Here is a 27,164-nt window from a genome sequence, read left to right on the forward strand (position 1 = left end):
GGACTGGCCCTGCGAGGCCGTACGACTCAAGCGACCACGTTAGGTCGCGCTTGCCGCATGCAGTCGCATGCTCGTGGGACAGGCCCTTAATTTGCATTATTCTTCCTGTGACTATCTGGGTTTCCCCAGGAACACTATTTCCTCTTCATGATGTGCTGGAAGCTTAATTAGCTTCTGCGAAATAACTCTTATGTGGGTAAATGGCTGGGATATCGGATGGAGGTTTAATATAAAAGAGAGAATAGGTTACAGAATGCTGAGGATTATAGGGCTAAAAGAGGCTGGAGAAACTCAGCGGGTGGGGCAGCATCTATGGAGCGAAGAAAATAGGCGACGTTTCAGGTCGACACCCTTCTTCAGACTGAAGGTTTGTGGATTTTGGGGAGAAGGTAAAATCGGGCCATGCAGGGCTGGGGAACGATTAGGTTGGAGGCTTTGGAGGGCAGGGAGCCGGAAGTCAGTGATAGTGTTAGAGATCATGGCCTGGTGCTCGTCTGTGGGGTCATGGTCCAAGGATAAGTAGGAGGAGGTGTCTGAGAGTTGGCGCGTGGCCTCAGCCTTGTAGAGATCAGCGTGCCAGACTACCATGGCACCTCCCTTGTCGGCAGCTAAAAGAGACGGTCATATTGGTAAAAGCTGAAGCAATGGAATATAAATTAAATAACGAAGGCAAAATATTTCTGACATATGTTTCAGTGATCTTATATATCGGAGCCAAAGTAAGATTGGTGAAGTTGTTGCAAACATCTGTCCCCTTCACGTCATGTTTTATAATTACAGGCACATGAAGTTGTGGATACGATACGATAGAACTTTATTTATCCCAGGAGGGAAATTGATCTGCCAACCGTCATAAAACACGAAATACATGAAATATGAAATTAAAGTGACAAGTGAAAAAGATTGGGGATGTGCAAAGATTGGAGAAGGGAGGGGAGGCAGTCTACCCCACGACAGAAGGGGGAGGAGTTGTACAGTTTGATAGCCACAGGGAAATAGGATCTCCTGTGGTGTTCTGTACAGCATCTTGGGGGAACCAGTCTGTTGCTGAAGGTACTCCTCAGGTTGACCAGTGTGTCATGGAGGGAGTGAGCTGTATTGGCCAGGGTGCTCCATAGTTTGAGGAGCATCCTCCCCTCCAAGACCACCTCTCATGAGGTAGAAGTAGTAATTATCTAGCATTAAATGATTATCTTATCCAAAATGAAATATTTCTAAGAAATTGTGATTCAGAAGATTTGCAGTCTTAAAAGGAAAATAAGTCATGTTTTTTTTTTTTTTTTTATATTTTATTTTATTAGAAGTAAGTACAGTCATATGGCACCAAAGTGCCTAATATATATTTTCATAATACGTTTTATGTACAACTTCTTTCTTTTTTTTTGTTACATTGAAAAAAGATTAGAATAAGAAAAAGAAGTTAGATAGCAAAGGATAGAAAGATGTGAAATATATAGTGTGTGAAAAAAGAAAACGAGTAAATGAAGAAAGTTGCGAGAGAAAATAGAGAAAATAAAATAAAATAAAAAAGTAAAGGAAATCATTATTTATAATCTTGACCAACCCTCGTCCAGTCCTGAAACAGTTATTTTTTACAATTGTGTTGCACCATATGATTCCAAAAAAACGACGAATGGAGACCAACTCGTTATGAATTGGTCTGATTTATCCATTAGGAGGAATCGCATTTCCTCAAGATGAGCGGTGTCCAACATACTTGCAATCCACATTTTAAGCGTTGGTATTGATGTACCCTTCCAAAATTTAAGAATTAATTTTTTTGCTATTATTAAACCATAGTTAAGGAATAGATTTTGAGATGTGTTCAATTTATTCCCATCTTCCATTACACCAAATATAATCGTTTCAGTATTAGGTTCCATTCTTGTCTTGAATAATTTTGTAAATATTTCAAAAATATAATTCCAAAATCTATAAAGTTTTATGCAGGAAACTAAGGAGTGTGTTATAATTGCCTTTTGGGCTAGACATTTATCACAAGTGGCGGATATATTTGGATAAAATTTGTTCAATCTTGTTTTTGAATAATATAATCTATGTACAATTTTAAATTGAATTAGATTATGTCTTACATTAATTGAACATTTGTGAATATATATCAGGTATTTTTCCCATTTAACCTTCATAATTTTTATCATTAGTTCCCGTTCCCACTCTTCTCTAAGTACCTCTGTCGATGGTAGGTCTATATTTAGAATACTATTATATAAATATGATATTAATTTTTGTGAGTCAGCTTCAATATTCATTGCTTCTTCCAATAAGTCAGGAGTTACTTTTTGATATCCTTGTATATATTTTTTCACAAAATCGCAAATCTGAAGATATTTAAAATATTGGTTGTTTTTCAATTTAAATTTTAATTGTAGTTGTTGGAATTATAGTAGGTTTCCCATTTCATACATATCCCCGATCCTTCTAATTGCGAGACTTTCCCATTGGTTATATGTCTTATCAATAAGAGATGGTTTAAATAAAGGGTTATTCGCTATTGGCATTAACAGTGATAGATTTCTTAATTTTAAAGATAATTTTATTTGTTTCCAAATTCTTATTGTACCATATATAATTGGGTTCTTCTTATATATTGTGTTATTCAGTTTTTTGGGGGAGAAGAGGATCGTTCCTATATTACAAGGATGGCAATCCTCCTTCTCCATTTTTATCCATTCTGTCTGTTGGGTAGAACTATCCAACCAATAAATCATATTCTTAATATGCACTGCCCAGTAATAATACATAAAATTCGGAAGTGAAAGTCCCCCGACCTCTTTTGGTTTACATAAGTGTTTTTTTGTGATCTATAGTCCCAAATATAATTAGTAATATTAGAGTATAATTTAAATCCAAAATTTAATCAACGTATTAAGTAAAATAAGTCATGTTTAACACTTAAATCGAACCAATGTTTAATTGGAGATGCAAGATGTAATTAAGAGACGGTTGGGTTGACAAAAAAATTAAATCAGTTTCATGAAATCTAACAAATCAGATTAAAAAACAATGAACAAAAATGCATGAAAAATTAAAATATAAGAAATAGTATCAAGAACAAATAAAAGTCTATCAAATTTGGCATAAAATCTGTTGACCAGAAACTTGGGGGAAATTAATGGAGATGCAAATAAAAAAGATGCATTTAACTGAAGAACTCCAGCATTAAGAACACGGAATTATTTCCTTAGAAGACTTTTTTTTTAATTGAATTGAATCCTTTATTTGTCATTCAGACCTTTCGGTCTGAACGAAATGTTGTTGCCTGCAGCCATACATGTAATAATAACAACACACAATAAACACAAATTAACATCCACCACAGTGAGTTCACCAAACACCTCCTCACTGTGATGGAGGCAAAAGTCTTAGAGTTACTGTCTCTTCCCTCCTCTTCTCCCTCTGCGCCGAGGCGATACCCCACCAGGCGATGGTAAGTCAGTCCCGCGGTTCAAGCTCCGCGGCCCGGGGGTGGTCGAAGCTGCCGCCCTCCAGTCCAGCGGACTCAGCTGTTGCAACGGGAGCTCCGGAAAACAGGCACCAGCCTGTGACCTGCGAGCTCCCGACTATGTCGTCCACTGGCCCGCGGCCAAGCCCCGGATCCAGGTCGCCGCCGCCAGAACGCCGCGTCAGCCACCGGAGCACCGTCTCCGGCCCGCACCGGGCCGCCCACACGGCAACATCTCAGCCCCGCACCGGGCTGCCCCCACGGGAGCGCCTTCCAGCCGGTAGCCGTGCCGCCCGCACGGGAGTGTCTCAGCCCCGCGCCGTCCGCCCTCACCGGAGCGCCAAGTCGTGCCGCTGCCCGGACGTCGCCGCAGCTCGAAGACGGCCAGCCTCGAGTTGGTGAGTCCTGGCTGGCTCTACCTCCGGACCCTCGAGGTCGGTCGCAGGTTGGAGGCCGCCAGATCCGCCATTAGGCCTCAGCTCAGGCGGGGGAAGAGAAGGGGGATACGACAAAAAAGTCGCATTCCCCCGAAGGGAGAGACAGAAAGCCCTGTTTTACCCCCCCCCCCCCCCCCCCACACACACATAACACCACCTAATAACCAAAACAATTACTAAACTAGACAAAAAAAACAACACAAAAAAGTAAAAACAGACAGACTGCAGGCGAGCCGCAGCCGTATCACAGCGCCGCCACTTCCGGACTTTGAGTTTGAAAAATCGTGAAAATAATTAGCTATTTTAATATCCTATTATTTCAATGGATTGAAAAGCTACAAGTTTATGATTTGCTAAGCTGGGGAACAGATTCTATCTTGAATTGTAATTCCATTTGGTAGCACTCTGGAGCAATTACATGAGGATATGCTCTACTTCTGGAGATTAATTCCACTCTGCCATATGTCATGTTGTGTGCATCTGTTTGGGATGAACTTTCAGGCAGAAATTTTCATGCAAAACGTTGCATGCAAGTAAAATAGTTTCTAGCGAGGCCACCTTATAAATTAGCTCATGGGAAAATTGGTTGTGTTGAGGAATATAGGAATGGCATTAGGACAAGAGACTGTAGCCTCAGAATAAAAGGACATACCTTTAGAAAGGAGATGAGAAGGAATTTCTTTAGTCAGAGGATGGTGAATCTGTGAAATTCATTGCCACAGGAGGCTGTGGAGGCCAAATCAATGGATTTTTTAAGGCGGAAATTGACAGATTTTTGATTAGTGTCAGGGGTTATGGGGCGAAGGCAGGAAAATGGGGTTGAAAGAGAAAGATAGATCAGCCATGATTGAATGGTGGAGTAGACTTGATGGGCAGAATGGCCTTATTTCTGATCCTAGACTTTATGAACTTACGAAAGTCGTGAGAGGGATGATGAGTTTATGAAAATCAAAGGAACTACTGATGCTGGAAATCAGAAATTAAAAAACCAGAAAACGTTGGAAAAAGTCAGCAAGTCAGGGTGGTGGGAGATTGCAACCTTCACGTGGTCCGCCCTATTTCGACGAATTCAATTAACCTGGCGTGCACAATCAAATAAGATCAAATAGGACAATTTGTTCTACAACTTTAGGCTGTGCACGCCATATGCAAGAAGAAGAAGCAAGTCGGGCAGCATCTTTGACAGGGAATCAATTAACATTCAGGTCTGGGTCCTTTCATCAGAACTGAGAAAGAGAGAATCAAGTTAGCCTAGGCAACAAGAAGGTGGTGGAGGGTGATTCATGGAATGAAGGGAATTTTTCCAGTGGGGTGAAATAATGGGGTAATGAAAATAAGATTTCTGTAATAAGTTGTTAAATTGTATTATTTTTGCAATAGTGTATCATCTAACTATTTTAATTTAGTTTAGAGATACAGCATGGAAACAAGCCCTTTGGCCCAACAAGTCTACGCTGACCAGCGATCCCCGCACATTAATACTATCCTACACACATTACGCACAATTGTACCAAGCCAATTAACCTACAATCCTGTACATCTTTGGAATGAGGGAGGAAACCAAAGCTCCCGGAGAAAACCCACGCAGGTCACGGGAGGAACCCACAAACTCTGTACAGACAGCATCCTTAGTCAGGATCGAACCCAGGTCTCTGGCACTGTAAGGCAGCAACTCCACCGCACAGTGTCACCCATACAAAACAGAAAACAATAAAAGGATGTCAGACCAAACTGACCAGTTCTCATATAAACAGAAGGATAAATTATCCAAAGTTGGAGGTCAATATTAATTCCTGTTGACTGCAAGAAGCCCAAAAAGAAGATTTTCCTCAAGATTATTATCGACCTGCTGAGTTTTTTTCAGCATTTTCTGTTCTTACTTGTTGAGTTCAACTGACATATCTTTTTCCTTTTGTTCTCCTTCAGTCACGAGTATACTTCTTTCCTCCCTGACATGTTGATGCCGTTTGACCCTCCAAGCTAAAAATGACCTAGTGGGAAAAGATCTCTTGGAATGACAAAGATCTAATGAGACTCTCTGACAATGTGCTTTGCGCTTTGAGTTTTGCTGCCCTGCCACTGCCCAATATTTCAAGAAGTACTTACCAGCAAATGCCTGGACGTGGACCAGGAATGATGGAGGAGACTAAATTACTTCACAAAATGAATCGAAAATAGAAACTTTTAGAAACACCCGTGAAACAGAATGGGAGACTGAGTTGAAAATTAAAGGTTTCTCTGATACTACTAGATTATTATTTGTGACCTCGTTTGAATAAGTGGCACAGATTAAACTGAAGGCTTAGTGGCCACTAAGAAATAAGTCATATTGCAATTAAATGCGATAATGTGGCAGAGGACATAGATTTAAGGTGATGGGGAAAATATTTAATAGGAGCCCGAGGGGTAAGTTTTTCACACAAAGGGTGGTGGGTGTATAGAACAAGCTGCCAGAGGAGGTAGTTGAGGCAGGGACTATACCAACATTTAAGAAACAGCTAGACAGGCACATGGGTTGGACAGGTTTGGAGGTATATGGGCCAAATGTGGGCATGTGGGACTAGTGTAGCTGGGACATGGTGGCCGGTGTTGGCAAGTTGGGCCAAAGGGCCTGTTTCAATCTATGGCTAGATAAAAAATAAGAAAATGTCCCAGTAGTGTTTACGGTAACTACTGCAGCAACTGTTAGTGTGTGTTGTTGTTAAGATACATTCAGTGATGCCCCTTCCTGACGCTGTGGGTGGATGAACTATTTTTGTTGCCTTGCGAGTGTTTAAAGATAATCCCCATCTAATTTTACACAGATTTACCAGCATGGAAGGAAGGAACAGCAAATTTTACCTTTGAATTCCCCTGGCCTCAAATTGGAAGCATCTTAACATGAGCTGCAATTTTCTACACAAAATGTGTGAGCACCATTGTGGGATAAAACTACCCCAGAGTCTGGAGTTCAGCTGGAAACAGGAACGCAATTGTAAGCCCATCAAAGTCACTTAGTCCCAACAGGACAGTTCGTATAGCAAATTACTGGGCTCTGATAAGGCCATTTCCACCGTCTACCTAGTTGTCCATTATATCTTGAAAGCACCAAAGCATCTGTTATAAGAAAGTACAGAGCTAAAATAAATTGAACTAAATGAACTTTGAAAACTCTATTAAGCCAATCTTTTTGCCATCAATCCCTCTGTTTGCTGGTGGGGTGATTAAGCAGCAGGGCCATCAACCAACAGGATTATCCAGAAGAAGGGACGCAACGTGAAATGTCACCTATCCCTGCTCTCCTGAGATGCTGCCTGACCCACTGAGTTCCTCCGGTACTTTTTGTCCTTTTGTGTAAACCAGCATCTGCAGTTCCTTGTTTCTACCACAGACACCTACTGGATTTAATTCTCTCTTAAGGGCTTCTGGTCTTGTTTACACCTTTAAGTAACTTTTCTTAGAATGTTTTTTTTAAATTAACAACTTCGCTTTTGAGAAGCAAGGAAGGGGAATAATTACATTTCATGTTTTTCTTCACTCCTTGCAATGCTATGTACGACAGTGATCGCAACTTCTACTGAAGTGTGGATGGCCGTTGGCTCGCGAGAAGCTCATCCGCCCTTTGACAGGTCTTGTTTTTGGTCCTGCCAAGGGTCCACAGCCCCCTCCTCGCCTGGCAAACCAGGTGGGGGAGACGGTTTAGTTGCCGACTATCCGACCATGGAGCAGGTAGCACGGGATTACATGGTACCCGTGGTGGGGGGAACACCCGGTTCTTAGAGCTTCAGTAAATTTCCTACTGGTGTCAAATAGGGCTTAGAATAGGATTGGATGAATGGGGCACCATAACCATGCTATCAGTTTCCTTTCGCTGTAGTTAGTATTGATATAACATTACTTGGCTAATTGGATGTCATTACCATTTGCACTGTAATCAAAGTGTTTACTTCCAAAAAACAGCAAATATATATTCTGATGAACAAAATGCAGTAAGCTGGTTCTGCACCTTCAATGATACTGCATGCAGCTTGCAGAACTATTTGGTATCTTGGTTGTATCGTTGGCAAAAATCAATCTGCATCCTTAACCACTCTTCCCCCCCCCCCCCCCACCCCCCACCATTTTACCAAGCAGCAACTCTACCACTGCGCCACTGTGCCACCCAGTTAGCAGATCCTGATTGTGACACCAAGCTGTAGTGAGACAAGTCTCAACCCGAAACGTCACCCATTCCTTCTCTCCAGAGATGCTGCCTGTCTCGCTGAGTTACTCCAGCTTTTTGTGTCTTATCTTGTAGTGAGACAAAGCCATGTCAGTAGAGCTAATAGAGCTAATAGGACTTGATGTTTCAATCCCTATAAACAGTTGGCTATAAACAGGAACTCTTTATATTCATCAGTCCCAGCATGGCTATTCACACGGTAAGTTACCATGGCGTGAGAAGGCCAGATCACACTATCCCCATTTGTCCAAAGTCCATCTGGTACACAACGAAAGCTACTCCATGCATCTGTGTTGGGAAAGTACAGAGACAAAAGTAAACTTAGTAGACTAAACTTAAGTAATTATATATTTTCCACATCTACCATCGACTTCTCAGAGACAAATAGCAACAGATAATACATGTCTTTAATCCTGTAAAAGAACAGCAAAAAAGCAGTGAGTGCAGTAATTTCTCAGGCACACACTTACAGTTCTCTGTCACAATGATGATGTAGGGAAGGTGATATGCTATCTGGCAATAATTTCAGCACTGACTTGCCACCGTTCAAGTTATGCATGTAACTGCAACACTTATTTAACAAGGACATTCAACTCAGCACTATTATTTATAACATCATACAGTTACAACATTCAGCTCTGCAGATACGATTGTTTTAGCACTGTAGGTGCCAATATACTGCCAATTCATTAGGCAAATGCACACAGCTCTGTAGCATAATAGCATAATTTTTCCACTAAATTAAAAACAACTATAGGCATATATCTTAAATGAAAAATCAGTCAGTATGCTCTGCTGTGTAGGAAAGAACAGCAGATGCTGGAGAGCTCAGTCATGTCTTCATCTGTACTCCTAGTGTGCCATTGTAGCCTGGCGAGCTGAGCTCTACCAGGTTGAGGCCAGGCGCTAGCTGTCAGCCACCTCCTCGTACTTACCCCTGGACCATGATCACCACAGATGGGTTTGCACTCAGATTTTGAGAGGCTTCTGTTTGTGCCGCAGCGAAAACTGAAATATCAACTAAGAGGCTCCAAACAATGGTTAGGCCCCACACATACTGTTACATAGAAAATAGGTGCAGGAGTTCTTTCCTGGGAGAAGTCATGGGGGGTTTTATTGAAGAGGTGCAGGTTGGCTTCAATTAGAGTCAGTTATCTCAAACTGGTGCTAGCCACTCATGAAATGAAGCCCACTTAAGCTCAGGGAATAAATAGTGCAGTTACAGATACGTATACGATATGATAGAACTTTATTTATCCCAGGAGGGAAATTGATTTGCCAACAGTCATGAAACACAAGGATACATGAAATATGAAATTAATGTGAAGAGTGGAAAGGATTGGGGATGTACAAAGATTTTGTTTTGGGGGGGGTGGAGTCAGTCTACCCCATGACATAAGGGGGAGGACGTAGTTTGATAGCCACAGGGAAGAAGGTTCTCCTGTGGCGTTCTTCACTGCGTCTTGGTGGAACCAGTCTGTTGCGGAAGGTACTCCTCGGGTTGACTCTAGTGTCATGGAGGGGGTGAGCCGTATTGTCCAAGATGCTCCGCAGTTTGAGGAGCATCCTCCCCTCCAAGACCACCATCCCAGATGGGTGGTTGTTGAAGTTGATAATGTGCAGACAGCATGTCATTGATCTGGACTTGACAAAGTGGGTCAACTAAGCGGACGTTAATCAGGCTTTTCATTCCTCAATAGCACATGTTCCATTGTTGCCCAGTTTAAGCTCCAGTATATTTTCGAGTTTCCACTTGCGAGCTGATTTTCTGAATTCATCCTGTTAACCAGAAGGCGTATCCATCACTTAGAAGACCACTGATGCATTGTTTCATGAGGGGGTTGTTCCCAAGGTTACACAAGCATCACCCAACCCACCCACCCCGCCCCCCTCCCCCTGGCAAGATTGCCCACCAAGATTGCAGTTTTATACACTTACCTCCAATTTTGGACCTTAGAGGGTTTGAGAATACAGGCATTGACATCCAGCGTTATTAAGTTGTAGGGCAGACGGTGGCACAGTGGTAGAATTGCTGCCTTACAGCGCCAGTGGACCCTGGGTTCGATCCTGACCATTGGTGCTGTCTGAATGGAGTTTGTACCTTCTCCCCGTGATGTTTTCTCCACGATCCTCCCACATTCCAAAGACTTACAGGTTTATAGGTTAATTGGCTTGGTATAAGTGTAAATTGTCCCAGGTGTGAGTTGGATAGTGTTAAGAGTGCGGGGAACGCTGGTCGGTGGGCCGAAGGGCCTGTTTCCGCGCTCTATTTCCTAGTTAAACTAAACTAAACTGCTCTCATTTCATTACACTCGGTGTAGTAAACCTCACAGAAACAGGCCCTTTGGCCTGCAAATCTATTGCAGGATTTAGGAATGGGCAACAAGTGCTAGCAGCACAAGGTATGCACCCATCCTGTGAATAAAACATGATGCACTCATTCCTTCTCTGCCCTGTTTCATTTAACGCATCACATTCTAACTGCTGTCGTGAGTGAAGGAGTTTTCCCTGAACGCTTTTTTTCTGGATTTACCAGTGACTGCTTTGATTCTGTTTCCTCTGGCCTTGGACTTGTTGGATGTGGAAATCATTTTCCTATATCTGCTTTTCGCAATCCTGTTATAATATTAACAAGCTCAACTGGGTCACCGCTCAGACTTCTCTTTGCTTAGAAAACCAAGCCCAGTCTGTTCAATGTTTCCTGTTGCTTCTACCCTCGAGGTTACTCAGTAAATCAATTTCTACACTCCCCTCCCCTATCCGATCTTTAATTTATACAACTGGAACTGCGTGTGGTGCTTTGAAGGGCTCCAGCACAGAATTTCGTCTTTCTTGATCCTTTCCTGCCTCTTATCCCATTTAAATTAAATTATAATTTCTAAAACTATTACAAATAACTGGAAAAAAATGCATTGATCAGATTTTGCACATAAACAGTGATAACAGACAGATTAAAGGAAGTTCATTTGATCTGTGTTTTTCCTCACTAATGAGTTGAATTGACGCAACGTGTTGCCGGCAGCATAGCAGAAAATCATCAAAAAAAGTTGTTCTCAGCTTACCTGTATAGAAGAAACAGCAGAAACCAGCGATCCAACTGGCACACTGACATTTTTTTTCCTCTCGTTTATCATATTGTTCGCAGTGTACTATGTTTACATATTCTGTCGTGCTGCAGCAAGTAAGAATTTCATTGTTCTATCTGGGACGTGTGACAATAAAACTCCCTTGACTCTTGAATTGCCAAGTCAACATTTTACAAGAACAGCAATGGTTGCATGAAAGCCAATTCTCAAATGGGTCTGCATACGGTGTTCAATTAATGCATGTTGAAAATTGCAAGTACTTTACTGTAAAATGAATGAATAATGATTAACTTTCAATTTGCTACAGTTTAGACAATTCCTGTATGAAACATCATACTGAAAGTGAGGGAGATAGATATCTAAACTGGATACACTACCATTTCCCACAGTGATGTCTAAAACATTAAGAGGTGGACACTTTGTTTGGACTAACCTGCAGCATCCTGCAGTTGGCCGAAAATAAAAATACTGCAGATCCTAGAAATCCAAAACTAAAATAAAAAATGCTGGGAATACTCAATAGGTTTGGATGTTTCATCCCTCCACCTTGCTTCTACTGAAAACAAATGCGATTTGCTCTTCCCCTCAATTCTGATAGACCTGGATCTGTAACATTGACTATTTATCTGTCTACAGATGCTATCTGACTCTGAATATTTTCAGCATTTTCTGTTTTTATCTCCCACTCCTGGTAGCTGATGAGTCTGACTTCGGTAACCAGGTTTTTTTTCTCAAGAGTGAAAGAACACGTGCACATGTCTATCCTGATCAGTGAGTGCAGTCACAGATCTTGACCACCCCCGTGAGTTTCCTTGGCTATCAGGCTCTAGCTTTAAACTCCTGGCAGCTTTAGGATTGAATCCTTAAAGGATTTCTGGAGATAAAAGGTGATCAAAGTCCATATCTTGTAGCTGTGCTATTAAACTCACTTAGATGTGGAAACTGAAGGAACGGCAACGCATGAAAGACAAAACTCAAATGGACCAAAGGTGACTCCATCATCCAAGTCTAATGAGCAACAACCGAATTACCCATAATAATGACAGCTTGCTGGCATTGCAGTTCCCGAGAGAAAGGATATATCCTGGGGCTAGTTAGATGCAATAAAGGAGAGTCTGACATTATGCAATAACTTCAATGGAGCAGGAAACATTGATCTCCATAATACTTGAAATCCACATCACAGATTGTCCATTTGTTTTACTGTGTGGTCAGCCTTTATTCAAGATGTAAGTAACAGTCATTTGAATCTATTCTGGCCAAGGGGAAGGAATAGATAAATGCAACAAAAAAAGTTTAATCATAAAATGTAGCTCCAGATTTTAAAGATTAGCTTATTTTCAGAGATAAATTAATGCAGTATTAGTAATTATTTGTTGAATATGAAACTGGTGATGACAAAATGGGTGTTTTACAACTGTAGATGCTGTTTGGAATTTTCATTTGTTCTATGCCTTTATATTTCTGCTTTATGTTCTTAGCCTTTCTGTGCAGTGGTCTTTAGTTGTTCCATTGTAGCACCGATCAGGCTGATGTGGTTATTCCTACAATAAACCTGAAACACCTCAAACCTGCTTTGCTTTAGTACTACTTTGACTATAGCAGACACTTTGAAAGCACATTTCTTCATTGCTTGACAGCTGCAGGTTGAAGTTCAGTTATGATATGAGTAAGCAATAGAAGCTGAAAATCTTAATAGCCCTGTCTCACGGTGCGAGCTGACCCATGAGGTACCCCGAGTGAAAGACTCGTGGTTGTGTACGAGATTCCAAGTGGATGATCAAGAGTTTAACCGAGTTCCCATGGGTATGACAAGTTTGCCGTTTACTTGTCCTTTCTGCGATGTTCCAAGTTCGTCTCCCGAGTTACTCTTGAGCCAACCCTGAATGAAGGTCTGTTTTAATAAGCAACAGTGTTAAAGAAGACATCTCCATCCTGCGGCTTTGATTTAAAGATAGAATGCAGAGAATGTGCATTAAGATTAGTACGGATGTCAGGGGTTATGGGGAGAAGGCAGGAGAATGGGGTTAGGAGGAAGAAATAGATCAGCCATGATTGAATGGCGGAGTAGACTTGATGGGCCGAATGGCCTTATTCTGTTCCGATCACTTACGATCTTTTGAATGTAGGGATGAGACTTTTGTGTGAGACCTGCAAAAGATCCCATGGGGAAAAATTTGGTGAGATCTCCTTGTGCCAAGACCAATAGTCATCTTTAACCATTATCCACAATATCTGGCCATCATCTCATTGTCGTTAATGGGATTTTTTTTCTCCTGCAAACCAGCTTCTATATTTGCTGCATTACAATAAATACACTTTGCCTATTGGCAAAGTATTTTTGATGACCTTGCAGTATGATGTGGTGTTAAATAAGTAAAGTTCTTCCTTCTTCAGGAAAGTTGAGGCAAGAACGTGCCACAAATCTTTCAAGACAAAAAAAATGCTTTGCTTTGATGTGCTGTATTAAAAATAGCCAAAATTATAAAGGGCAGTGCAGGTTAATAAAATATGAAACCCAGCTTACAAAGGCCAAGGTTGACAAAGCTATGGATGAATATTTCATTAATTTTCGGAAACTGTCTCCATTCAGCGACAGTCACGTGAGAAGGAACATGCTTTGCAAGCTTATGTTGGCTTTCTAATAGGCTGTTTGTAGTTTTTCTAAAACAATTGAATCACCTTTGTCACTATTATTGTTAGGATAAATTCTTTCTGCATTTCTTGAGCAAAACACGCTCAAAACACGGTCCGCACCCAAAATGTCACCTATCCATTCCCTCCGCAGATGCTGTCTGACCTGCCGAGTTACTCCAGCACTCCTGTTTTTGCTTAAAATTCCAGCATCTGCAGTTCCATGTGATTCAATGTCTGTGTGCAATGTTAGACCTATGCTTTTAATGTCTACCCCTTTAGGATTTTACAAAGATAAAACACTGACAAAAATCTCTTCAGGTATGGTACTTATTTGTCACATGTACCGAGCTAGAGTGAAATTCAGTTTATTCAGTGTACACAGTTCAGTACAAGTATCCATATACATTAGCATTTAGTTATAGCTTGAACCACCGCAATGTGTTGAGCGATCCTCTCTATTTGGAAAGAAGCTAGTGTTAAACTAAAGCTGTCCATTATTCCCAGGGCTGGGGTTTGATGCTTGCATATTCAGTCAGTAAATCCAATGAAAGACCATGTGATTCTTTAACAAGCTCAAGGGAGCAAAGTGCAAGCCCAGGTCTTGAGTGAGCTGCTAATTTCAGACCTGACCAATTTATGTATTACATTTCCATGCATTTATGAATTTTTGCATAAGCCAGTTGTATTGTCAGATCAAAACTGTTGACCTCTGACGGGATGAATTTAAGACCAACCGCCTTGTTTTATCAATTTAACCTTCCATGATGGTTAGGCTATCTTTCCAATGTATCTCATTACCACTAGACTTTAGGATTTCAGTCATATATTTTTCCATTCTAACTATCTGTTCACACATTCAATGGAGCTTTCTCTACCGCTAATCAGAAAGGGCCATCATAGTCCTTTGATTACTTGTAATGAATTTCTGAAATAGAGTTGAAAAGTATGTATAACAATTTTGATTAATTGCTAAAAAAAATCTAATCTGAAGCTCCAAATGATAAAAGTATGTGAAGGAAATGAAGGGGCAGCACAGTGACCCAGCGATTATAGCTCCAGGAACCTGTTTTTTGTTTGTATCTTGGGTTCTCTCTGTGTGGAGTTTGCATGTTCCTGCCATGACACTGTACTTAGACACAAAAAGCTGGAGGAACTCAGCAGGTCAGACAGCATCTCTGGAGAAAAAGAATACATGACATTTCGGGTTGAGGCGCTTCTTCTGAGCTTTTTGTGTCTATCCTTGATTTAAACTAGCATCTGCAGTTCCTTCCCACACATGACACTGTGGGTTTCTGCCGAGTGCTCTGGCTTCCTCCCTTATCCCAAAGATGTGCTGGAAGATTCAAGTGGCCACTGAAATTGACTCCTTAGTTAGGGAATTGACAAAAGACTTACTTGGGAATTGTTGAGAGGGAGAATAAGATGAGGAACTACAGGGAAATAAGGAGAGGGGAGTATAACTGATGGATTTGTTTTGTTGGTAGCTGGCATAGACTCAGAGGCTGAATGGTATCCCTCTGTGTTGTAATAAATAAGTCAGGTGGAAAAACAAATGGGGATCAGCCAATAACAGATTGGAGCCCAGTGTGAAAGTTTCCATTCAGGATGCCTCATTTATCACCTATGGTGCAAAGACTTACTGTTTATAAATTTGATTGTGATGGTCTAGTTAAAAATGACAGAGTACAGATTGTGCAATATTATGTCGTGGTGCACCAGAATAGGAAGTAAGGGAGAGAGCAGGTGAAGGGACACGTGTGTATTCAGTAGGTGTCGCCACCCCCAGCTCTCTGCAATAGATTGAGTGAAACCTACCGCATGAAAAAGGCCCTTTGGCCCCCCCGAGGCGATACTGACCATCGATCCACCCATTCAAACTACTTATACACCATAGAACCAACATACGAGGCCTATTAACTTACAAACCTGCACGTATTTGGAATGAGGGAGGAAACCAGAGCACCCGGAGGAAACCCACGTGGTCACAGGGAGAACGTGCTAGCTCCACACAGACAGCATCTGACTTCAGGATCTAATCCATGTCCCAGGCCCTGTGAAGCAGGAGTTGAAGGAGATGGAGTCTAATAACTGCTCATACTTGTGTGAATTCATCTGACACATTTTCAACTTCTAATTTTCCATTTCCTTGACCTTGTTCCCCCTAATCTCCCCCCACCATTTTTCATGGTACTTTCAACTTTCTCTATATTGTGCTAATGTGATTTTAGCTTCTTTAATCCACATATACCCATTTCCCTTGGGATAACCATGTATTGAGCTACAATTATACAACTACTGGGCTCATTTTTACCATTTTCTTTACATAGACTTATTGACAAAATAATTTTGCAAAATGACTCCCAACCCGTGCAATGTTAGCTCTAATAATCCTGCCCCAGTTTTCCTCTGACCTTTTTTAGTTTTGTTTAATGCTTCTTTTTCGAACATGTTTTTTCTTCGATTTTGATCTTATTTTCCATAGCTTTGATTGGCGACTTGATTGGCCCTCAAGTTCAACAGCCCTGTACAGCATGTAGCACTTTCCTTAGAGACTTGGCAGAAGTTCAGTCCAGAAGCCTTGTTTAGAGAGGCAATATTCCATGGAGGTGTCTGACCAGAGGTGTGGAAACTATAGGAGTGGTGCATTGGGATGTTGAACTTCTCGAGGGCTGTCTGGTGGTACAGATAGTGAAGTGGGTTCAATAGTTCAATTGGGCTTTGTTTGTCACATACTGTATGCAACTGTACAGTGAAATTCTATTTGCATATATTACACATGTGTGCGCTGCCATTTTTTGCGCCATTATTCAAAGTCCAAAGCCCGGTCGGGCCGCGCGCTCGATGTACTGGAGCAATTACCGCGAACCAACGTCCCTCACCTTGCACACCAATCTTTGTGTCCCGGGGGCACCTCCTGCAGCCTACCTTGAAGGCGCTGGAGGCATTAGCCCAGTTCACCATCCTACCGGCTCACTCCTAGCACCCGGAATCTGCAGCAACCTCCCGGTTACGCCATCCGACAAGCCTTCGGGCTGGTTCCCGGTTATCTGCGAGCCTGTGGGTCAGGTCCCGCTGACAGAAGAGCCTTCTGGGTGGGCACGGTGGCTGGCAAGGCCTCTCCGTAAGGCACCTTGGGAAGGCCTGTCCCGTGGCACCTTGAGAAGGCCTCCACCACGTTGTGGTGGGAGTATGGTCGGGTGAGCCCAGGTACTAAACGGACAGTCCCAGAGCAAGGGCGGAAGCTGAGCTGGCCACCAGTGTTCAAATGCCCCCTGACTATCACCTTATCCAGCTCTAAAATCACCAAACCTCCAACACATCCAAGCCATTCTTGAACTTTACAATCATTGAAAAGTTCCCCCTTTCCTTAAAAGCTGCATGACTCTAAAGTCTTTGAAACATAATCTGCTACATCATACAACACTGAGGGACAGGGAACTGAAGATACTGGAATCTTGAGGAAAACACAAAGTGCTGGAGGAACTTGTACAACGCTTCATCCATTATGAAGTAATGCATCACCTGCCCTATCAAGAATAGTGCCACAGTGTGTGTGTGCGCTATAGCAAAGCAGAGAGCCTTGCATTCATTTAATGCCCTTCACAAGCTTAAGATGGCCCAAAGCAATATTTCAACCAAATAAATTTGTACTGTGGTTTTCAATGTGCGTACATGTAGCCCCCTAACGAATAGTTTCCTGATAATGAATGGATAATATTTGAGCAATTTTGGCTGTAGGAATATTCACCAGAATACAGGGAACTGCACTCTTTGACTAGTGACATGGTCCACCTGAAGGTCTCGAAGGGGCCCCAGCTTAACAGTGGTATAAAAAGGAGCGGGAATGATTCAAACTGGTGATGTTCGAGTCTCTCTTTCTTTCTGTGAGAAATAATGCCACGAAGAGCCGACCTGGAGTGTTGGAAAGCCGAAGAGTGTTGGAAGGATGAGCTCTATTATTATCATCTACCCTCAAGGTTATTATGAAGGTTTGGGATATTTTCCAAGTGTATTCGTGCTTGTGCCAGAACAGGGACCACAGACCCCTAGACCTTTGTACCATTGAGCAAACAACTATTTAATTGTGTGACACAAGAGACTGCAGCTGCTGGGATCTTGAGCATGAAGCAAACTGCTGGAAGAACTCAGAGGGTGGAGAAGAATGCGGAAGGAAATTAGAGAGTTGACATGCTGAGGTCGGCACTCTTCATTTGGACTCTTAGCTCTAAATGCTTCAGGTGTTCAGAAATTATTGCTTTTCTTTCCACTCACAGAGGAAGAGGCCCCCTGAAAAATACATCCGATGTCATCAATGCGGCCAAAACAATTTCCGATTCTGGCAACAGGATGGATGCATTGGTGCGCCATATCGCAATCCAGGTAGGCATTCTTTATCACTTCCAGATGATCCCCACACTCTCTCTCGAGCAAAGTCATTGTACTGTTGCAGATTATCAGCTGATGACCCGCTGTTGCAATCTACTCTTTTTATCATTCACTTTGTGTGGGTATAGACATTAAGACAAAGCATTATTGACCCATCTCTAGTACCCAGTGAGAAGGTAAAAGGACTTCTACTTGAACTGCTACAATTAATCATAGAGTCTTACAGTGTGGAAACAGGCCATTTGGCCCAACTTGCCCGCATCGGCCAACATGTCCAATCTACACTAGTCCCACCTGCCTGCATTTGGCCCATATCCCTATAAACCCGCCCTAAGAATTCACCTGTGTAAATGTTTCTTAAACATGGCGATAATACCTGCCTCAACTACCTCTTCCGGCAGCTCGTTCCATACACTCACCACCCTTTGCATGAAAAAGTTTCCCCCACAGGTTCCTGTTAACTCTTTCGCCCCTCAACTTAAATTTATGTCCTCTGCATCGCGATCCCCCTACTCTGGGCCGAGACTCTGTGCATCTACCCGATCTATTCCTCTCATGATTTTGTACGGTGGCGTAGCGGTAAAGTTGCTGTCTTACAGTGCTTGCAGAGGTAGAGTTCCGCATTCAATCCCGATTACGGATGCTGTTTGTAAGGCATTTATACGTTCGTACTATGACCGCATGGGTTTCCTCCGATTTCTTCGGTTTCCTCCCACACTCCAAGGACGAAAAGGTTTGGAGGTTAATTGGCTTGGTAAATGTAAAAATTGTCCTTAGTGGGTGTAGGATAGTGTTAAATGTGCAGGGATCGCTGGTCGGCGCGGACGAGTTGGGCCGAAGGGCCTGTTTCCGCGCTGTAACTCTAAACTAAACTAAACTCCAAAGACTTACCGGTTTGTAGGTTAATTGGCTTGGTATAAGTGTAAAGTGTCCCTAATGGATGGATTTAGGAGAGGGTTAGATAGAACTCCAGGGGCTAGTGGAGTCAAGGGATATGGGGAGAAGGCAGGCGCGAGTTATTGATAGGGGACGGTCAGCCATGATCACAATGAATGGTGGTGCTGGCTTGAAGGGCCGAATGGCCTCCTCCTGCACCTATTTTCAGTGTCTCTATGTTTCTATGTAATGTGTGTGTAGGATAATGTTAATGTGTGGGGATCGCTGATTGGTGTGGACGAGGTGGGCCGTAGGGCCTGTTTCCGCGCTGTATCTCCAGACTAAACTAAACAACACTATTTTGCTCATTTCACAGTGATACCGCTGTAATACTGTTCTGATTTAGTTCCTGGATTTTGACCCAGGGTCACAGTCTGTGAGTCACAGTGGTGATTCACTTGGAAATAAAGTTTGAAGAGATGACAATTTAATAGTAAGATTAAACGAGAACTTACCAGTTTGAAGTTTGATCTGTATTTTATGAGGAGTTACGATGAGGGATTACGTGAAGAACCCGCTCAGTGCGCAGGCGCGGCATACTTCCAAGCAGCGGTGTGGAATCACAGATAGACACAGTTATTTTGAAGTAAACATAGTAAAGATAAGGAGACATCAATTTATTAGTTTGATCCATATAATGAGGGTGGGAGCGGAGGGCACGTAATCCCTCATCGTAACTCCTCATAAAATACAGATCAAACTTCAAACTGGTAAATTCTCGTTTAATCTTACTATTTTACTTCGGAGTCACGTGAGTGACTACGTGAAGATTTCAAAGCTCTGTGATTTCAAACCGTGTAACAGTTTCATTTCACTCACTGCCGAAGTTCTTGAGGGAGGAAGTGTTATCGTAATGAACCAATGAGTCTATTTGTAGAAAAACACAATGGTATTTTTTAAACAATAACAACAAAGCATTAAGTTGCTCCCCTGGGCTTAAATTAAATATTTGCAGTTCGTAAATCTTTACTGCAAATAAACCAGGTTTTGCCAACGGCTTATTATAAAATTTCTGAACGGTCTTTTCCCTTCCCACCATCCTGCTGTAGCCAGGATGTGGTGTATAGGCATGTCCATTCTTTAGCCGTCGACATGGATGCTGCCCTGGTGGAATAAAATTTGTACATGTTAGTGTTTATCCCAGCAGTTTCTAGCACCTGCTTGAGCCATCTCGCAATGGTTTGGCTCATACCCCACCATAAGGTTTTTGTGACTGACCCACAAGGCTTTTCATCTCCCTCGAATATTCTGGTTGTGTCTATGTAGGATAGTAGGTAGGTCATGGCACATAACCGTGGTTCTGGTGGGTAAGCCACGACTGGATTAGGTGTTCCTGGTCTGCTCTGTTTGACCAGTCGCTGGATAACGACAGATCTGGTCTGGAGCTGTGATCATGTTGTCCAGTCGCAATAGGTGTAGTGACTGGACCCTCTGAGCGGATACAAGTGCCATCAACCTAAGCGTCTTTAGTGTAGCTTGCTCGAGGCCGGGGGATCTGGCTGGTGGCCATTCCCTGAGATATGTCAGGACCACACTGATATCCCAAATATGGGTATACCTGGGCTTAGGGCTTGATATTGTAAATGCCCTTCATCAGTTTTACCACCAGTGGATGGGATCCCATCGCCTGTCGTCCTGCCGCTGGTTTGAGATAAGCAGAAAGAGCACTCTGCGCTGTGTTGATGGCACTGTAACTGATCCCTACATCGTGGTGTAGATGGCCAGGAACTCCAGTATGTTGGTGGCTGTAGCTGTTGCGTATGTTGTCCATGTTTCCTGGCAGTACTTCCCCTTTTTTGATGCTGGTTAAGTACTGCCTCTTGGTGGATGTTCGAAGGGATGCCGACATGGTGGTGATGGTTTGTTTGGACAATCCCAGTTCCAGGTAAGGTCTGTTCAAACTTGCAACCCTGGCGTTTAATTTTCTCATGGCATGGGTGTTTAGCTTACCTGGTAGGTAAGTAGCTGATAGCCAAATATGTCTTTCGACATACCATTGCCAAATCATGTTGACCAATTTGTCGCATGATAATGATTTTATGCCACCCATATGGTTAATATAAGCCATCACCGTAGTATTTATCAATTTGTAACCGAACATGCAAGTGCTGCATATTAGATACATATGCTTTTAAACCATAAAAGGCGCCCAACATCTCTAGATAGTTAATGCCCAGTGTAAGTAGTAATGATGACTCTAGTTTAGTCCATCTACCACTTGTGCTGGATATGGAGTTAGTCGCTCCCCAGCCTTGAGCACTGGCATCTGTTTGAATAACTAAAGTAGGGTTAGTGATAAAGATAGGGCTGAAACTATGCCAAACGTTTTCTGCCCACCACTGTAGCTCTGATATTGCTTCAGTGGGTAAGTTCATGACATGATCATAGTGACCTGTATGTCGTTTTATTGCCCGTACCTTTGCTCTCTGTAAAATTTTTTGATAGTGCAAAGGTCCGAATTGTGTAGCCGGAAATGCTGCTACCATTTCCCCAATTACTCTTGCTACTTGTCGAATAGTTGGTCGCTCGTTGACCATTAATTTGTTGCATGATTGTGTTAATTCAACCATTTTTGCCTTTGGCAAGGTAACAGTCATATGGACTGAGTTAATTGTGAAGCCCAGGTAGTCCATGATAGTGGATGGCTTCAACTTAGATTTATCTGGATGTAGGACGAACCCCAGAGTTTCGAGGAGCTGTTTTGTAGCTGATACTGCTGCCACAGCCAATTCCATCGTTTTCCCTACTATGAGAATATCCTCCAGATATGCCATGACAATATGTTTTCTTAGTATTGCCATGGCTGGGTTCAATATTTTGGTGAATAATCTTGGGCTGAAGTTCGCCCATAGGGCAATGCTTTGTACCATCCAGATAAATTTTAGGTATCTGCGATGATCCTTGTATATGGGTACTAGATAGTAAGCATCTTTAAGATAAATGCTTGCCATGAAGTGTCCTTTGGAATTCAGTTGTTTGGCAGTAACATATGTCTCCATTTTGAAATGTATATACTTAACAAATTTGTTTAGTGATGTTAAGTCAATGATGATGCGACAGACACCATCTTTTTTGGTTTTAGTGAATATATTCGATACAATTTCCAAAGGTTCATGTTTGGTCTTTTCGATGACCCCCTTTGTGATAAGTCTCACCAGTTCAGCTTGTCCCTCACGTTTCTCTTTGACGGAGGGAGAAATACCCTTTGGGGCCATTGTTGAACTGGCGGCGTTTTTTCTGACATGAATTGTATTTTATATCCTGTAATGTTGTTGAGTATATACTTGTCACTCGTGACCATACCCCATGCTTCTTTAAACAAGTGTAATCTCCCCCCTGTTAATAAAGCACCCTTATTCTCTATATGCTGGTAGGGACCAGACCCACCTACCTCCATGGTTATTGGCGATTCTGTTTCTTCATTTTCCTGAAGATTTTGTTCTGACGTGCTGGCGATGTTGGGGGGAGGCGCATTTTTCCAGAGGGTCCGCTGCGGGCCCTGATCTGAAAGATCTTTGGGGATAATGTGCGGACCCCAAGCGTTCACCAGTCCCATATTGCGGACGTCGACTGGTGGATGCTGTGGGGTGCTGCCACTTGGGTATCGGAGGTCTTGGTTTGCTCGTCCCGGGGCCTGCCCTCATTAGGCCGAAGGTTTTTGATGCTTCCTGCATCTCCTTCAGTTTTTATTGAAATCTTTCCCAAATGGCAGCGCGTCCGTCTCCGCAGCTGGGGCTTTACACAAGCCAGCAAATTTGGGATTGAGGGCAGGTCTTATGTTTCCCTCCGGAGATTGTTGATCTCAAATTGTGTGGTACACATTAATGCCAGCACATCCTGCTGGCAGGTATCCATCTCCGTGGTCTCCACGGAACGAGCAAAGGCTGTGATGGCTGACGTCAGGAGCCTTAGGATCCGCTGTAGCTTGAGTTCTTGGGTCTGGATGTGTGACCCACATGCCCCCAGATTTGGCTGTTGACACTTTTTACTTTGAGGGCCTCACCGTTTTCTGGTGCTGTGTTGTTTCAGTACCTCAGCGAGCACCTTTTCCAGTAATGGTTGATGCTGGCCGCCATTCTTGGTTCCAGCGGTGCTCCAGCCCGTGGGGTTGCTACAAGCGGTCCATCACACCCAACAGCTCTTCATGTTCCTGCACCCCTGGCATACTCCCGAATTCGTCCGCCTGCCCCTGTTCCAGACCAGCCCAGCCCTGGTCACCAATGCTAGCCTCCAGTAATGAGGGAGCAAAGGGCAGTGCATGAGGCACTGTGGAGGGGGTGCCTGACCTCCCTCCGCGAGAGCGCTCTTTCTGCGCATCTCGCTGGAGCTGCTCCAATTGCTGTTGGATGCAGCTCAGGCGGCTGTCTCTCCTCCATTTAGGTGGAGACATGTCCCCGTCCGACGAATCGGACGCCACCGGCCGGATGCCTGTTCGGATGGCTAGACATCCAGCCCGCAGTTCAGGCACATGCGGGACTGGGCTCGGCGCGGTGATGGGGATAGCGGGGTGCCCGGTTATTGTTCCTACCGCCTGTTGCTGCCCCCCTTGCAATGGAACGCTCCTCCGCTGGAGTCGAGTGGGGGACAGGTTCTTCTGGAGCTTTTGCCTTGTAGATGCGAGAGCGCCCCTCAAGCATCGCGTCTCGCAGGCATCTGCTCCGTGAGCCGCTCCAGCGGCTCAGGCGGCTCTCTCTTCCCCCGTGCGGGTGGAGAGACGTCCCGTCCGACATCGGGAAACACCTGCTGGATGCCTCTCGAGTGGCTATGCGTCCAGCCCGCTGCTCAGGTACTAGCGGGCTGGCCTCGGCACGGTGTCGGGGAATTACGGAACACCGGGTCACTCCTACCGCCCGTTGCTGCCCCCCTCCCCGACGGGAAAACGGGGGACAGTTTTGTTCCAGAGCCTTTTTCTCTGCCTGTAAAACACAAGCAGAAAAAGGCTCACCTGTAAAAGAAAACCCGACCTCAGGGTACTCACCTGACGGTCCGGTTCATGCTGTAACGGGACAGCCTTACTCCCGTGGCAAGCCGCTGTTGCACTGCTGGCGTAATGCCGCGCCTGCGCACTGAGCGGGTTCTTCACGTAGTCACTCACGTGACTCCGAAGTAAAATTGCACCTGACAAAGTAAGAATTGCCCAAGAATTATAACACTGATCACCAAAATGTTGGAAATACTCAGCAGATCAAACAGTATCTGTGGATGGAGAAGCAGACTTAACGTTTCATGTCAGTTGTGATGAAAGGTCATTGTTCTGAAATGGTAATTCTATTTCATCCTCCACTGATTTTGCTCAACCTGCTGAGCTCTTCCGATATTGGTTGTTTCTTCCCCTCCTTTCCAGCATCTGTTGTAGTTTTTTTAACTTTTTGATTATTCAGCAGTGTATCCTCCAGGCTAGATTTAGCTGATGGCTAATCCATATTAGTGGTATCCCTAAAAATTGAGTTCTGCAGTACTAATTCCCCTTCTCCAAACACCACACCTTTGTAGAAAAGCACATTCCGTGCCTCCAGCACAAAGATCCAACAGTCATCTTTGTCCACCCTTGGTAAGGAACCATTGCCTCACCATGATCCACATATTCACATTCCTCCATGATCCTTCCTACATGAAGAAACACCTCCAACTAGATGTGTAGGAAGGGACTGCACAGATGCTGGTTTAAACCGAAGATTGACACAAAAAGCTGAAGTGACTCAGCGGGCCAGTCAGTATCTCTGGAGTCTGAACAAGGAGAGACGACCTATTCATTTTCGCCAGAAATGTGGTCTGACCCGCTGTGTTACTCCAGCTTTTTGTGTCCACCTCAGCTTGAATGTGCACAGTAATTACTTTCATCTTCCCCAGTGTGGCCGCACTCTGCTGTGATCTCATCCTGTGACATCACCAGTGTGAGCACAACCATCTGCGATGTCACCCTCTGTATGACCTCAACCTGAGAGCTAACAAGCCCGTGTGACCTCACCCTTGTGTGATCACAGCCCTCTGTGACCTCAGCCTGAGTGAGCATGATTTATGTGACCTTATCTTCAGTGACCCCCCTGTGACCTCTTCCAGAATAATTCCACAACCCCCTGATACCTCACCCTATGTGTAACTCCACCCTGACTAACACCAGCACGTGTAACATCACCCCTGTGACTCACCCTGAGTGTACGCTGCCGCTGCCTTAGAAGGCTTAGGAAGTTCGGCGGTAGAGTTGCTGCCTCGCAGCACCAGAGACCCGGGTTCCATCCCAACTAAAGGTGCTGCCTCTGCCTGTACTGCCCGTGTTCTGTTCTGCCTGTGACCTGCATGGGTTTTCTCCGAGTGCTCAGGTTTCCTCCAAAACCTCTAAGATGTGGGGGTTTGTAGGCTAATTGGCTTAGTAATATTGTAATTTGTCCCTTGTGTGTGTAGGATAGTGTTAATGTACGAGGTGATCATTGGTCGGTGTGGACTCGGTGGGCCGAAGGACCGCTCTGTATCTCTACACCAAAGATACTAGAGGCTAATGTTCCTTATATCTTATAGGCAAAAGAAATAAAGGCAAATATAATTCCCTTTATGGCTTATGTACATCATGAGTTGCTTTAAATAAAAGTTGCTTCTGATCCATGAGAGAACTTTGAAATCTATTAGGTAGACAAAAGTGCTGGAGAAACTCAGCGGGTGCAGCAGCATCTATGGAGCGAAGGAAATAGGCAACGTTTCGGGCTGAAACCCTTCTTCAGACTATTACCTCTATCTTGCCTCACACACACAGAAACACACACATACCGTTCCTCCACAACACTGATTAAACCAAAGATCATAGTGTGGCGGCTCCCAAGGGTCGTGCCACCATAGTGTCGAACCCCTCGGCACAGGAGTGGTTCAGTCCGGAGGCGGCCCTTAGCCGGAGGCTTTAAAGGCAGGGGTTAGGGTGCCATCTTCCTCTCGTTTGGTCTTCCCTACAACCGGGAGGAACAGAATAAAAAGTGCCTCTCAAAACACGACTTCGTGCTTCATTCTGAGACCCACGCACTACAATAGAATGTTTATGGTCCAGAGAACCTTTCATTGCGCATTGTCGCTCATTTTATACGGAATTTCCCTTTTTAATAAAAAAAAAAAGAAGCACCTTATTTATTATAAACAAAGATCATAATGGTCTATCATAGAAGGCTAAGATAGACCAAGTTAAACTCCTGCAAAATCCAATGGACTGACGTGAATTAAACTGCGAGAGGCTTAACAGAGGTCGGGGTCTTATTCCCAAAATGGCGGAAGTGACGTTCCGTTGCTTACCTCACGTCAGTCCATTGGATTTTTTAGGAGTGATCTATCTTGCTCCTCTAGTATCTTTGCTCTACACTAAGCTAAATTTAAACCGATTGAATTGTAACATTTAATATAGAGTTATTTTCTGTACAAATTCATCCCTTTGAGCTTGATTAGTAGACACTGCCTCCAAAATCAGTTACTTCCTCAAATTGTTATTTTGGAATAAATGCAGTTAATTTTATCTCTAAACCTTCTTATCTCTGCTGTAATTTTCCTATTTGGACCAGGGATTCATTTACCTCTGAAGTAAAAGACCTTTGTCTGTTAATACTGTGGACTATTGATCTGGTTGTGTTTGATTTCATCATCCAACACTGTCTCAATATTAACCCTATTCCTTCCAAATATGCTCAGCTACTCCAATGCTTCTCTTTTATCCATCTACATTAACCCCATTATTTTTCACTTACTTTTCAATCACAGGGTAGTCCATATCTGGAATGAGTTGCCAGAAGAAGCTATAGAAGCGGATACAATAACGACTTTTAAACGACTTTTGTTGCCTGCTATCCAAAGAAAAGATTACACATTATTATAATCAACCCTTCCACAGTCTACTACTGTAGTAGTAAATGTAAGATTTAATGTAAGATAAAGTCCTATAAAGTCCTATAAAGATAGATCATAGGTCTCTAATGAGGTAGATGGGAAATTAAAGCCACTCTCTAGCTGGTGAGAGAACTGTTCAGTTACGTGATAACAGCTGGAAA

General features: G+C 43.3%; 1 protein-coding gene and 1 long non-coding RNA gene across 2 annotated transcripts in view; one reads left to right on the top strand and one right to left on the bottom strand.

The window, feature by feature from the left end:
• The window catches only part of ctnna3 (catenin alpha 3), a 1,079,953-nt gene that overhangs the window by 1,021,661 nt on the left and 31,128 nt on the right, over positions 1-27,164 (top strand). The window contains exon 16 of the mRNA XM_033034268.1: positions 18,099-18,204. Coding sequence (XP_032890159.1) covers positions 18,099-18,204 — 106 coding nt within the window. The remainder of the gene's footprint in view (positions 1-18,098; positions 18,205-27,164) is intronic.
• Positions 326-26,435, bottom strand: LOC116981318. Its single transcript, XR_004414209.1, has 3 exons — positions 26,216-26,435; positions 12,736-12,742; positions 326-361 (listed from the first exon to the last, which is right to left on the bottom strand). It is a non-coding gene; the product is annotated as an uncharacterized LOC116981318 (long non-coding RNA).

This window comes from Amblyraja radiata, chromosome 15 (assembly GCF_010909765.2).
Source record: "Amblyraja radiata isolate CabotCenter1 chromosome 15, sAmbRad1.1.pri, whole genome shotgun sequence".
Classification (NCBI taxonomy): Eukaryota; Metazoa; Chordata; class Chondrichthyes; order Rajiformes; family Rajidae; genus Amblyraja; species Amblyraja radiata.